Source organism: Mixophyes fleayi, chromosome 2 (assembly GCF_038048845.1).
Source record: "Mixophyes fleayi isolate aMixFle1 chromosome 2, aMixFle1.hap1, whole genome shotgun sequence".
Classification (NCBI taxonomy): Eukaryota; Metazoa; Chordata; class Amphibia; order Anura; family Limnodynastidae; genus Mixophyes; species Mixophyes fleayi.
The window spans coordinates 177,028,704-177,044,180 of NC_134403.1; the positions used below are offsets into that span (position 1 = coordinate 177,028,704).

Sequence of the window (15,477 nt, forward strand, 5' to 3'; positions counted from 1 at the left end):
GCAGAGTAAACTGAAAATCAGACTGGCAAGGATTAATGCAGAGTAAGCGTCAAGCCAAGTTCAGAAGCAGGAGAGGACTGCACAAGCCAGGCGCCAGGACAGGTAGCGATATATATGCAGATCCGTTTAACAAGCCAAGGTCAGGAGCAGGAGAATATAGAGACTCCTTTAAACAATCTGGGTTAAACACTGAGAAAAGAACAGATCAGGATACAAGGCACACTAGGTCAAGCAGGAACTATCACCAGCATTGGTATGGTAACAGGAAGGGGTTTATAAAGCCAGCAGAACCAATGAAATATTGCAGGATGATTGGCTGAGTGACGGCACAGCTGACGCTGCCAGACTGAGAGCTGAAGAGACGCTGGTATCTATTTACATAGCACCCAGCTCAATCAATGAGGGGCCGGCTGCGTGGGAGAGAGGATGCTACTCTTGTTGTTAGGTAACTAGTCCAAAGTGTAGTGGCAGACATCCTGCACATACACAAGACTTAGTACAATACATTGCCGCTTAATAAAGAGAAATGCTGCTAACACATCAGACATGTGGTGGTGACCAACACATAACTAAAAACATCAGGGCACCATCTTCTGCTAGGGAAAGGAAGCTATGTCGTGTGATGAAACCTCTAAAAGGCATGAAGAACTGCTTCATATGCTGGATTACCACGTCAGGGATGAGGATGGCTAACTCTCCAGCGCAATATCACCCAACCAATTAGTTTCCCAATCTGCTGACATGTAGCAGTGATCAAATTCCTAAACACATGAGAGCGCAATCCACTGTCAACTGACAGGGAAAGGACACTGGTAACAGATCTGTTATGTGGTGGTGATCACCATACACTTGGTGCATAAAGGTTACAATCCGCTGTTGCCTGGCAGAGAAAGGACGACCCTACTGTTGCTAGGCAACTGATCCAGCAAGCTGCAGGGATCACCCGAATTCTTAACAGTGAGGACATACCTTAGAGAGACCACCACTAGGATTAGTGAGAGGGTACGCCTCCAACAGTAACTGATCCGCTTATTGACCCCCTACCCAGACTCACCTGCTCTACTTAAAGATACAGTGCACCAATTCTCACTAAGATTGTTCCTGCCATTTTAATCCACTCATAAGTATCTGCCATACTGTACTGAATGCTGGAAACAGGTTGTGGCAGTAGTGCTCTAGGCAATGGACAACAATGACTGGTGGCTGCACAAGGGTTTATGTCGCTGCTTCATAAACTGCACCAACTCAGGAATATCTACAGGAAGAGGCCAACTGGATTTTGTATGGTATTAGATGTTTTAGTGCACACTGATATTAGTATTGGAAAATAGGCAACAAGAATCAGGATCAATTCCCTTAATCAGATATACTATAATATGCAGGATTTAGTGCCCAGGAATAATACCCAAGAAACATCTATAGTGGTGGTCAGGGTCAAAACCAAGGTCTAGTACATCATGTAATCAGAACAGAGGAAGATTTGGTTACTGGTCAAGGAAGTTGCATTTAGCATACACAGGATAAAATACTTGAACTCAAAGGAAAGGCTATACTGTTAGCCAGAGACAAAACGAAGGTCTGGTACATTAAGAGACATCAGGAACAGAAATATACTAGACATTGGTAACAGGCACACAATAACCTGGCAACCTGGCGCTCAATGCACCAGGTTGATAAAGTGGCTGAGGACTGTCCAGTGCCAAAGATAACGCTATACATAAGTTCTTTCTGTGAGCACAGGTGCTGTCTGAAAGTATTAGTCTGACAGTGTAATGTTCCCAAATGCCAGCATCTGGAAACAGCACTCCCAGCCGCCCGGCACCTCAGCCTGCAAGTCAAGTCCATGAAAGTATGTCTCTGGTACCTAATGGAAATACATAACAGCTAGCTTTAATGGCAAAGCAAACCTGGTGCTTTTTATTGAATTTAGTACTAAGATTGCTGCAGTATGTGACATATACAAAGACCATAATTTCTGATAATCAAGTGGAAAAGGAATCCAGAGGTTTAAAAGTCTCCCACCTGATAGTCTTCTATATGAAAAGTAGATGCCAAGCTTCAGTTGTAGTTATGGTGTATGTCTAATGCATTTAGCCCATTAAACGTAGGTTCTGGCCAAGGGATGTCAGATAATTTGACTTCTAACAAAGCAGAAACTTGTCTATCCAAGGTGTTAAAACTGAGACCATGATCAAGAGCAATTATAAATACTGGTATGTCTTCAACCTCTGTAGGGCACTGCATGTGATGACAACAACTATGGAAAGCTTCCTAGAAACTATAATACTTACAAGTAGTAGACTATTGGGTAGAGGAAAGATCACGATTTGAAAAAACTGAGGAAACCAAATCTCCTGGGCCATCAAGGTAGACAAGTGATAACATTTGCTGCATCTTCTCTGAGCCTCTCAAGAACCTTCTAAGTCAGGAATATGAGGAAAAATTTAACATAGGGGAAAGTCCTAGATCAAAGTGAAGGTGTCCTACTTCCTTCACCAGAAATCTTAAACAAATGCTTGAAGGCTGGACTTCAAGTAATATGTGAATCCCTCCTTGTTTTACAATATACCCCACCACTATAATGGTGTCTAAGAACACTTGGGCTGTTTTGCCTTTAGTTGTGTGGTGAAACCTCTCAAAGGCTTGAAGAACTGCTTCATATACTGGATCACCATGTCAGGGATGAGGATGTCTAACTCTCCTGGGCAATATCACCCAACCAATTAGCTTCCCAACCATTCAGGCTTGCATCTGTCATTGTCTCTACTTACTGAGGGTTTGTAATGAAATTCCCTAGAACAGATTGTTCTTGTCCTGTCACCAAGTCAGGCTTTTATGTATTGAGAAAAAATTAGTTTTACACACAATAGTGTCTCTTGCCCCACTGATTCACCTCACCATCCTCACAAATTTGTCATGAAACTCATGCCTCATACCTCTTCACCTATAGGCCAAGAAGATCCATTATCCATTCCTCAAACCAAGGCGATGTGTGAATATATTAAAAAAAACCTATAAAAAAAATTCACCCAAAAATATTCCTTTTCTGCTAGTGTCAGCCTCTTCTATGTTGAGGACAAAGACCACTCACTCAGACAATGCATTGACTATTTGTCAGGCACGGATATGAGAGGAACAATAACCAGTATTGGCACTACTGTACTGATAGGTGCGGAGTCTAACGTACCCCTGGTTTTCACCAGGGACCCCCGCAAGGAGGTATGGACTTCGCTGCAAAGGGTACGCAGGTCGCGGTCCTATCAGACAGTTACTGGTGTAGTGAAGAGGAGTCAGACAGTCTGGGTCAAGCCAATCGGTATACGAAGTACAAGGGGAAATCCAGGAGCAAAGTCAAACAGGCCAAGGTCGCAGGAACAGGATGGGAACACAGAATAGAGAATGGTCAGCTAGCCGGGTCACAACAGGAATGCAGATACAGATTAAGTGGTCGTAAAATCCGGGTCACAACAGGAATACAGCACTGTGGTAGCTAGAGGCAGGAACCTGTTACTCTGGCACCCTAATGGCGCCAGAGCAAGGTTTAAATAGAAGCAGGGAACAGCTGATAGGCTCAGATGAGCCGGCACAGGAAATGCCGGGGAAAGCGTCCCGAGCCAATGTGCAAGCGCCCGACAGAGTTAGGGGGCGTGGTTATCTGGTTGCCCGGCAACTGTCCGGGCAGAGCGGCTGAAGCAGGCGTCCTTCTCCGCTGAGAGGAGACAGCGCCTGACACTATTGAGGCCTCAACAAAATCATCATGAACAATCATAATTCTCTTCCTTTGATATCTGAACTACTTCAATTACAAGGAACTTATACTTTAAATCAGAAAATGGAACTGTGGTGGTCTTACATGTTGTAATGCCCATAATCATATAGTGACAAATCCTAGTTGTGGGTACAGGATGCACTGCAAGATGTGGTCTTGATTACATCTGCCTGAAAGGATCACTTATAAGACACCCACATTATTATTTAAGTAGGCTGAAGATTATTTTCACCCAGTTTATGAGTTACCCATACTCCTGGAGAAAGGTTAATTCAGTGTTGACACAGTACTGTATCTTTGAACAATCACAACTTCCATATGGTGATATATTATTATTTAAAAATGGATCATGTAAAGGATTCAGCCGCCTTCAATTAGTCTCATTGGGCCTGATTCATCAAGGGCTGAACGCAACCCGCGTTTGTTTTAAAATGCACAGAAATGGGGTATATGCACACCCGAATTCAATATCTGAAGATATTCAATATCTGAAGATATGTTCGCTGATGAATTCGGCAGCTCTACTACATAAGATACTGCAGGATACATCCAATACCTATGTGGAATATACATTCGCAAAAGACCGCACAGAAAGAAAACAAATACAATTGATGTCACCTGTTAATAAAGTAGGTATTAGTGATAAAACAGATAATTTTTTTTTTTTTAAGTATTTTTCTTTATAATTTTTTCCCATGAAATACATTTATTAGGATGTTTTTAACAACTACTGAACATAAAAATAAATTTTTATACAGTTGCTACCGATTGCAAACACATGTAGATGAGACTGTCATTACTAGTAATTAGGACTTAGACTAGCCCTGTAGCTGGAGTAAGAGTTTGGCATGCCCTTACTGTACATTGACAACGGGTGAACGCCCCTTCACGGCCTCGTTCCCTCCCAGAAATCGTAAGCAGTAGTAAGTGTGCTTTGCGTACGATGATGAATTGAATGTTGATGTGATTAGTTCTTATTTTTTTCAGATCCAGTAAAACATCACCCAAGTCCCTCTTGATCCGCCTTCAGTCCAAAAAGTATCCTTGTGGCTCCTTTCCCTAAACAGTTCTTCAGATAAAACCTATGCCTTTGCAGGCCAGTAGTTTTTAGCCATTAAACTTACATTAGAGTAGTGGAGATACCTGTTAGAAGGAGCAATATTTCCTGTCACTATTTATATCAACTACAGGAATCTGCAATACCTCCAAAGGACACAAAACCTAAACCCATGATCAGGAAAGTGCTGGCAAATTTTAGCCTGGGGGACAAGACTCCATTTAGCAGCCTATTAGGAACATTTTAAAGGAAAAAAAATGCAGTTGGCCCAGTCACCCAGCCCAAGGTAGCCCTATATGGGACCAGCCAGGGGGGCATATGCCCCCCAGCCCAGCCTGCCCCTGGCCACAACAAGCAGTCTGGGCACTTTGAGGTTCCGAAATGTCTATTATGATCAACTGATACGATACCTTCACATGGAATGTAAACTCTATTTAAATATTTCTTATTAGTGCTATGTAAAATAAATGCATAACAATTATCTGCTATATGACTGTATAATCAACAACCACTCTGATGATAATTACTAAGTTTAATAATTGAAAATTAAAGACTTCAGAAGTTCCAGAATTACAGTAATTGTAGTTACATGCCCGGGTGAACAAATGTTTTCAGCCTGTTTTAAATACTCGGAGAGAAGAGAGTAATGAATAATGTCAGATGTACAATCCCAGTTAGCACTTTAGACTACATTGATTAATAATAACTCACTCACTGATATTGGAAAGTAGTTCATGCCATACATGTCCAAGTCTTGTGCAAGTTTTAAGTAATTCATCTCTGCCTCGTCCCTACAAGAATATAAACACCATGTGAAAAATAAATCAATAAAATATGGTTAGTCTTAAATTTTAATGGTATGCAAGGAATTTATCGTATTGCCTATTTGGTTTTTACTGAATGTGCTAAAGTTTTGAATATGTAACTTAACCTTAATGGATCGCTAAACTGCAATTTGATATGAAACATGAAGGTAAAATACATTGCTGTGAGTTAACCTGACATGACACTGAAGCTATGTTAAACGAAAAGTACAACCTCCCCACTCCATTATAGACATCTGAGCTCCTACTACATTTTTAGGACAGAGTCCTCAAAGGGTCTGATACAAGTCAGAGAATCTCCACAGTGCATATTGACAAATCATCTAAATATAATATTTAAGTTTCATTTTTTTTAGATCAGATTTATTCCTAAACCCTATAGAAAGATGTATTTTAGAATTTATACACACGACATTCAAATAGTTTATAGATGTTTAAAAACACAACACTATGGGGCAGATTCAATTAATTAAAAATCCACATGTGGTGCCTTTGCAATGGGCGTGAGACACCTTCTGCCGATTTTTTTTTTACAGAAATAAGGCTGATTTTTGCTTGCACCCCATACAGGTGCGAGCAAAAATCTGTGTTACTTTTACCGTAATGTCAGCAAAAAAGAGTGTCTGTTATGTTCTTAGGAACATCGCGGACAATTGAATCTGCTCCTATGTGTAGTTTATTTAATAGTAGTAGTTATAGTTATATACGTTTATATACAGTATAGGGAACCTGGGGCGCACGCACGAGAGAGAGCTGCTGCGCATGCGCCAGCGCATGCGCAACAGCTCCGTTTCGGCAGCGTTTCGGCAGCGCTGTCCTATATGGTGGGCACTGAGTTAGCGCAGGGGAGGGGGTTTCTGGAGACTCTGCGTGCGCCACTGGGAACTACGGGATTTTGGAAGAGTATAGTTGGTGGAGTACAATAGAAAACATCACAGGGGCAAACACATGATATTTCTTAGAACAATTCTACCCTTAGTTTTTCTTAATTACCACCTTATATATTTTTTATAAACATTATGGTGCATAGACACAGCCTGGTACAGGTTGTTTTAATAAATTTTTGTTAGCGTATTGTGGCCAACATCTCTTAATTTGTAGGATTCCTAACACCCTTAACCCGCTACCTCCTCAATATGCCAGTGCTATATATGAACAGATCCAAGTTTAGTACCAGTATTTGCACAAACTAACAGAAAGTCACCAAATATTCTGCATAAGTATTATGGGTAGTATCTGAGTTGTAGGTATTGTCAAGAGGTCAATGCAGACTGCTTTATAAAAATAGGAGTTAAAACATTTTTCTTTTTTGTGACCACTGATTTTCTTGTCTTTTCAGAACATTCTGTTAACATACCTGTCCATTCCTCTGTGTCCTGCATGCCATGCTGTTATTCTCTCTTGCCACATATCTGATGTCAGCTGATATTGCTGGAGAACCTACAGAAGAAGGTATATGTGTACATATGCTTATACACAGCATAGAAACTAATATACAATATGCTTTTATATGACTACTCTGGCTGGATTGTGGGAGGTGAGCTCCATTCCACTAGTAAAGTCCATTTCTGGTCACCAGGTCAGGTAGGAAAGTGATTGCCTGGATGCACAACAGTGCACTTAAAAGGTGCCAGTGCCTACCTTCTAACTCTCTCACTGCCTAGGGAAATCAGGAGATGTGAGGATGCTGTACTATAAGGTTGACAAATTGGTTGTGGCTTTGTTTTATGTGGACATTAGCGCTAGCCTTCCCCGCAGTAGAGAAGGAACCTCTATTGTTACATTCAAAACCAGAAAGGTAATAGTATTTAATTTTGAGGTGATTTGTTTTGTGAACAATAACCTGAAAAACAGAACTAGCAGGAGTCTACAATTCCGTTACTTAAGCTCACTACAGATTCTAAATTCTCTTTATGCAGAAGAAACTGTAGTCATAAGTCTTAGGACAAACCAACTTTTTTTAATAAACACTCCCAAACCTATTGCAAAACAGTATATCAAGTTATAAAAAAATAAACATAAATGAACAAATTTAAAGAGAAAAAGAAACAGCCTAAACGTACAAATAAAATAACAACCTTTTTTAATTATAAGACAAGGCAATGCTCATTTTACAAATAGAGGAATATTTACATTATAGCTAAATATAGAAAAATCTAAAACTTACTACAATATGTTAATAGTTTTTTTTCCGTCCAATTAAGTGTTTCATTTATTTATATGTTGCAGTTTGACTGAAATTATTTTTAAAATTAAAAATCAAAACTTTAATTTTGTATTTGTTAGTCATCTAGAACATGGAACTACATGGCTTACTATGGTTTTAGTTTTGTAGTGTAGTCATATTGTATCCATATTCTGTAGTGCTATTTGGGTTTTGGGGAAGAATGCCGAGCAGCTACCAAGGCAGCTAATAAAGAAATAAAACCAGGTTCATGAAATGTCGGAGTCTACTTAAAACCTATGCAAAGGGTATATATTTTTATTATAAATGAAAATATACTTTACTTAATACACATGCTCATATAACTTTAACTTTTTCAATACGAGATATATCAACTCAAGTTTACTGAATACATCCATGTGACATTGTGAATTTCACATTTATCCTGACAAAATGGTTCAAAACTAATACTATAGGCGATGGTATAAGCAACACTCGTATATATTATGTGTCATTATAGCGTCATAGTATTAACTCCTTAGCCTAAATGCTGAAATCCCCACACTCAGTACATAAGGGTCATAAATTCCAGCACAGGCAAAAGAAAGTCAGGTTCTGATTTACTGCGGAGGCTTTACTAGACCACAAGGCTCACCAAATGTAAGCATTTCCTAGCACTGGCAACAAGCCGAAGGACCTTTTCTATATCTCCATTTGTACCTTCTGATGGTAGGTCCTCTTTATACACAGAGTGATGTGCCAGAAAAAGTCACCTCAAGAAGGAATACATATTGGGTTTGAATAATAGTAAAGTAAATAGTGGAAGTTATGAGTTTTCTTATAATTAACATATGATTTCTGAAATGATATTCTCCTGGTAGCATTAACAACCACTTTCTGTGAAATTTTGAGGTGAATAGCTGAAGTCTCTTTTATAGACTGCCTGTCTGAAACCCGAGGTAGTCAGGTGAGAAATTGAAATAGAAAGCCACAAAGTAAAGCTATAGCTGCCTTTATAAATTAATTTTTACAATTAAATAAAACATGTAATGACATGTCCACAATTGCAATTGTAAATAAATACCTACTTGTTTTGGTAACAATTCATCTTGGGATAAAAATCCAGGCTGGTGAAAGTTTGGGTTGTAGTCACCATACTGCAAGACAGAAAAATATCAATCTAATTTATAATGTTGTCTTTCTGTAATGTTACCTATGCATAAGACTTCTGATAAAGCAATAAGAAAAGGGTCTGATAAAGATACTTTCTTTCAATTAATTTATAACTTTAGTCATATGTATTATGTCTGATTTATTGAGCTTACTTTATTTTTTCAATAAAAACTAAACTCAAAACACACTATATCAGATGTGAAAGCTAGTCTAAATTGAATTATAACTCAATTCTAAACATGTATAAGAGAATTAAAAATTCATTTCAAAACAATAAACAATCCAGCCTCGTTCCTCGTTATTCATCTGTTAGATTAAAATGTGAATCAACATGATAGAATACAATGTAATCTGTATTCAGCTGAATTTGCATATTTAGACCTACTGATATTTTTGATCAAACATTCCACCTGTAGATGTGATAATGATTCAAATGTAGGAATAACCAGCCTTTGTCAGCCAAGCTTTACATTTTCTCAAGAGTGATTTAGTATATTATATAGTTAAATGTTCTCACCTTGGCTTGGACAGCATAGGAAGCCAAAAGAACAGATGCCTCGGGAGAACAAATAATTTCTTCATCCAGAATCTGCTTCTTAACCTAGTGCATCAACGTGAGAAAATAATTTTCGTAAAATAAAATACATTTATCCATGCTTTTGTATATAAACATTTGCATATCCTCTTTATTGGTTTGTGCTTGTTTATGTTCTTGGGCACATTTGTGTGACCACCTGTAATGTGCATAAATCCACCTGTCACTGCTGTCTTGTTTGTGTGTTCCTTGCGTTAAGGTAGTAATATTAGTTGTATGTGGTATTCGGTGCAAAGGTAACCATTTATCTGTGTCCCTTTGACCCACACCTTTCAATAGGCATTATTGGTTCATTGACCTTCAGTCTCATATTAAAAACTAGTGAAAGTGAGAGGATAAAGGATATGGCTCACCCCTGAACTGGCAGGTCAGATAATGTTTTATGACACCTTCCAGGTGCCCTGCCTGATGTGACCATCCAAGGTCTTCATAATATTTTTTGTACATCAAAGCAAAATCATTTTATACTCTATTCGAGATAACATATTTATAATCAGTGGGCTGAGCTACATCACATTTGTCAAGCATAGCTACCAGCCTGTAAGAGAACATAGAGATATATGATAATCCTACCAGGATAATCATTGCTGCTTCAGTTTATTAAATCGATTATATGAAAACTACTTTTCAGAACTTTGATGTATACATATGTATGTAAATTGACATTGCTTTTTGTTGGAAAACTGGATTACCACTTAGGGCTAGATTTACTAAGCTGCGGGTTTGAAAAAGTGGGGATGTTGCCTATAGCAACCAATCAGATTCTAGCTGTCATTTTGTAGAAGGTACTAAATAAATGAAAGCTAGAATCTGATTGGTTGCCATAGGCAACATCCCCACTTTTTCAAACCCGCAGCTTAGTAAATCTAGCCCTTAGTATGCATGTTGGACTGTATTTGGAACTTCTCCCAGAATCCTCTGGGACCTATACCTGAATATTGCTATGCGGCATATTTTCTTTCTCTAAACGTTCCAGCTATTAGAAGATTAATATCACAGAGTATATAACAAGACTGTTGCCTTTCTTGATCAACTTCAAACCTAAGATAAGGTCTGCAGGTCCTATTGTTTGCTATATTTATTATTGAGATCTATAGAGAACAGCTATTGGGGTACAACTGGTTACCATCCACCAGGGGTCTGATCTTGGATATACATATTGACAGATTCCTGACAGTAACAAACTTATGGCACAAAAGAAGAAACAGGGGTTTGTTTAACAAGGTGCACTGAATATTCCTTAAGTTATCGTTTGTGATTTTCATGAGCCGTCCGTTTAAAATTTAACTTTTATTAATTGTCTAAAAAATGACCAGTGAAATATTAAAATGATGTCATGCTAATAAAAACAAAAATATGTGAATACAAATACTGGATGCACTCAATGCTTTCTTCTATATTAGCTGGGATAAAGATATAGAGCATGTTATTAGCTTAGAATAAGTAGTTAGTACACAAAATTAATGTGCTGAATCAATGTTCAATAACCTGCTATTTATATAGCCATTAATAAACAAACCACTGACAAATGTAAGGAAGAGGTCTAGTTATATTGAGGTGGCTTCTCCCTAAGAGTATAACCAGATTTCTGATGTCTGTATAAATATATCCTACATGGTCTGTGGAGGTAACTAACTACCTGCCTCCTAATTGCTCCTAACTGACTCGAAATTAATGGAGCTAGTAGTCACGAAAGCAGTCCTATTTATAATAACTGATTCAGCTCTCATAAGCTGTATTTACGATCCGTGGTTGCAATCTATGGGGGTTGTATTGCTGTCTGCCTCCTAAGTACTCCTTACTATCTCTGGGCTTATAGGAGCTATCCTGCATAAGAAATCCCCTACATGTAATGGAGAACCAGATGCACCCAGCAGGAACGCCGACACGTGTTTTGCTAGGTGGTGCTTATTCAAGTAACAAATTTTTTACAGGTTCTCTGGCTTTAGTAAAAGGTTTTATTTGATAACTGACACCTAACTTAAGTGTTGTATAAACAAAAAGCAAGAAAGTGCTGGGAAGAAAGGAGGAAAAATAAGCATTACTTTATAGCGTTGCTTGAACAGTATATCTGGCTATCAGGTGGTTAAGTGACTGGCGTTGATAACGGATAGAACCACAACGTATGGAACACTAGCAATAAAAATGTCTCCAAAATGAGTTATAGGTTCTGCATGTAGCAGACGCTCTAAATTATTAATTAGCTTTTAGCTACGCTAAATTATTCTACCATTAACACACGTAGATGATATTCCCAGTTTACTGTCAAATATTAGCAAGCATTTTATGGCTCATTAGCAGCTCATGTTAAAGAAGCAATCAAGGGAATGAATGCAGAGCCATAAATAGTATGCAAATGCTTTCATTAAAAGGTAATTACATTGTGGGCACACACCAAATCCATATTCTATAGGTCTTCCTAAATCTACAGAATTATAATACATCAGAATAAATTTATACAGTTGTATATTAGTTACAAATGTTCAATCTTACATGGTAGAAAATGGAAAGATTGCCAAGGGCATGGCAACTTACTATACTATAGTATAGGTAAAATCAATTAATCAATGCCATGTAGGTAAAATAATTCAGTGGGTAAACACTTGCATAAGAGTTTAAGATTTAAGAGGTAGAAGCCACAAGAAGTGATTAGCTAGATCAAGAAAAAGAGTAATCACACAAAACCTGGATAGTAGGAATTGCGCAATAACTGTAGCAAGGAAAGCATTAATCAGAGACTAGATATAGTCTCTGTGGGAGGAGACCCTCTTAGCATCATCTCCATCCATCATGAGCAACCACTGGGCACTAATCTTCAAGAAACTCAAAAACTCATTCCCTGGCTATCATTATTTGTTACCCCTGCTTCCAGGCCAAATGTAATATCTAATATATATAAGCCTAGCGGCGTGTGTTAGTGTGTGTGTGTGTGTGTGTGTGTGTGTGTAAAAAACTATTTTCTCAGAAAGGGCTCATCCAATTGACCTGAAATTTGGTATACCGACATTATTTGACAAAAGAATTATAATAGTGAAGTCAGTTAACTTCCATCATCCCCCCTTCCCCCTGTGGGAGGGGTAGTAAAGGCTAAATTTACGAGTTGAGGGCTCAAACTCTTGACCGTGTGGGTATTTATTTACCAGAGCCTGTGTTTGGTCATGGACAATTGTATGTCGCATTTTCACGAGTACGGAGAAGCAGTGATGTGAAAGTGCAGGTTATGAATACTGCCCTTCAAGAAAGACTGATTGAGCACAGCGATAAAGTGTTTAGCAAAAACGTCGTGTATCGAGAGGTTTTAGAACAGTAAGACGATGGAGATTAAGGATGTGACGATGAAGATGAAGAATAAGGTGATGGAGAAGAATGATGAGGTGGTGACATGTGGACAAAACCACGTTAAAAAAGGGCGCTTACGTCGGGAAGTAACGCTCTTCCCCTGAGGAGGCCTAGCCTAGCCCCAAATGCATGACAAGAACCTTTTTAACACTTTAAGTAGCTTGATTTGACTAGAATGTATGAGTATCATGCACGGGTTAACTTGTATAATACATTTGGGCAGTTGTGTCTGTACTTTACAAACCTTTTGAATCATCTGAGAAAGAGCAGCAATAGATGTGTAGTGTTGAGAATTCAGCAAGAGGGGTTGATGAAATCCAAAATGACTAAAAAAGGAAGTCATTTGCCCATTCTTGCCCACCCTCCTGGAATGTCCAGGAGACTCTTGAATTCCGGGTAGGTTTCCTGGACTCCGAGGAGAGCAGGCCATTCTTCCGCATACTGCCCACCTACTTTGTCATGATTCACATCATTTTGGCCCGGCCCTCACAATGCCAAAAAGCTGCGACTTGTATAGCCCTGCCTCCCTCTGCAGTTGAGCTTCACCTCCCTTCTGAGATATCCCATAAGGGAAAATAGAAAAGTTGGCAAGTATGCATTTGCATTGAAGAATGTTTAGTATTATTGAACTCAATCTCTGCTATAGGCAGAAAGTGAACCAATCATCTTGAAGGAAACATACATAGTACCATAAGTATTGTTTGAGTGTTTAATTGAAACATTCAGTCTGATATGGTGACGTTGTAATTTTTTCTTCCAGAGTTTGCATAAATGCTACTATAATCTGGAGGTAAACTTTGTCCCACAGTCTGCACTTAATGTTATCTGTCGTGTTGTGTAAGAGAAATACTTCCATATATAGAATGTTATCAGTGTGAAATGGGGAAGGCAAGCCTTTACAGGAAATTAAATGAGCTGCCTTCGTCAGCCACTCCACCACTACCAAAATAGTAGCGAAGCCCTTGGAAACAAGGAGTTCTGCAACAAAATGCAGAATGATGGAACCTCAGAATCATGAAAGAATCGCTAAGGGTTATAACAAATCAAAGGGTCCTTTTCTGAATGTCTTGCAGCAAGTGTAGTATCCTGAAGCCCCCCAGCCACTAGAACTGCTGATTGTTAAGATCTGTATTCTTCTGTATTGCAAATGACTAGCTCTGGAGGCATCATGATTAACCAGGTAAGTTTTTCCGATTTAAAGCACTTAGGCTGAGTACACACTACAGTGTTATCAGACGATTATCAGGCCAATAAATTGATAAACGACCGTTCAGCCCGATATCACATTAGTGTGTACGTTCCAAAGCACATCGTATAGTTTCATATGATTTTTAAACCGCACTAAAAATGTTGTTTAACGATGGAACAATGACGTTCTAATTCTGCAGTGTGTATGCATTCATGCACAGATCTGAAGGTAAATCGCATAAAATGTGGGGATTTTTTGGGGGGGGGGGGTTTAATCGTTGGTAAAAAATTTAAGGATATTGCATTGGGTGAAATTTTGTATAGTGTGTACCCAGCCTTAGAAAGGTCAAAACACTCATTCTAATAAATTGGGGCTTATCTGAGCAAAAAAAGACCATTAATTAGCACCATATGTGCGAGTTACATTATTCGCAGACATTGGAACTTCTATGATTCTGTAATTTGTGGGGAGGGGCATTAATACTTAAAATATGAATGGACCCCTTAATGACTGGAGGAATTTTTACCTTTAATGGCCAGACCCATTCTCATGTATATAAAATGCACTGATACTAACTTTTTAATTTTTTACTCAACTGAATCAAATTAGCAAATCAGGGCTTCATATCGGTATTAAACTGAAATAAATACATTTTTGCTTAGTTTTAATATACAGAAAGCATAGACAAAAGTATGAAACACTTTTTTAGATTCCAACATCGGTCACCTTCACAAAATAGAATTTACCCAAATCTTCAATTAACTAGTTTTCCTGAGTAAAGGCTTGCCAGATATGTGTGATCATATCAGGAAAAACACAATAGGAAATTTTGGGATATGCACCTTGTTTTGTTGAGCAGTGCAGGGGTCGAGAGGGCACATTTTAAGGGACATTCTATTTTCACTCCAAAAAAAGGACTTCAGGTTTGAACCAGCTCACAGCTAAGGTCTTCAGGTCTCCTGCTATGCTGTTAATAGGATCCAGTTTACATGTTGCACATCGGCGGAAAAGCGCATTTACAGGTGCATTGTACTATAAAGATTTACACACACTATTGCCACAAGTAATCCCAATGTCCTCTTACTCTCATGATTAGTAACAGCCATAAAGTAGTAATTACAACCCTCTCTGAGCCAAATTATAAAGGAGAAAAAATTATGTGTGGGCCAATAGCCTCCTATAGGTCCGTTCAGTCACACCCCTCCTTGGCTGTGCATGCAGCAATGGCATTTGCTGTAGATGTGTGCGCAGCCTGGAGGTAGTCCAACACACCATGAGGTTGCATGCGCAACATCGGCTTTTGCCAAGGTGTTTTGTGTTGTGCATTGTATGCACTTTGTATATGACCATCAAACTGCACAGCTGTT

The 15,477-nt window shown here is 38.7% G+C and overlaps 1 protein-coding gene across 1 annotated transcript in view; it reads right to left on the reverse strand.

Annotated features, from left to right (window-relative positions):
* The window catches only part of LOC142138385 (merlin-like), a 72,295-nt gene that overhangs the window by 19,426 nt on the left and 37,392 nt on the right, over positions 1-15,477 (reverse strand). Inside the window, exons 5-8 of the mRNA XM_075195026.1 lie at positions 9,505-9,588; positions 8,903-8,971; positions 7,008-7,090; positions 5,542-5,617 (exon numbers count right to left, since the gene is read on the reverse strand). Of these exons, the coding sequence (XP_075051127.1) occupies positions 5,542-5,617; positions 7,008-7,090; positions 8,903-8,971; positions 9,505-9,588 (312 nt within the window). The remainder of the gene's footprint in view (positions 1-5,541; positions 5,618-7,007; positions 7,091-8,902; positions 8,972-9,504; positions 9,589-15,477) is intronic.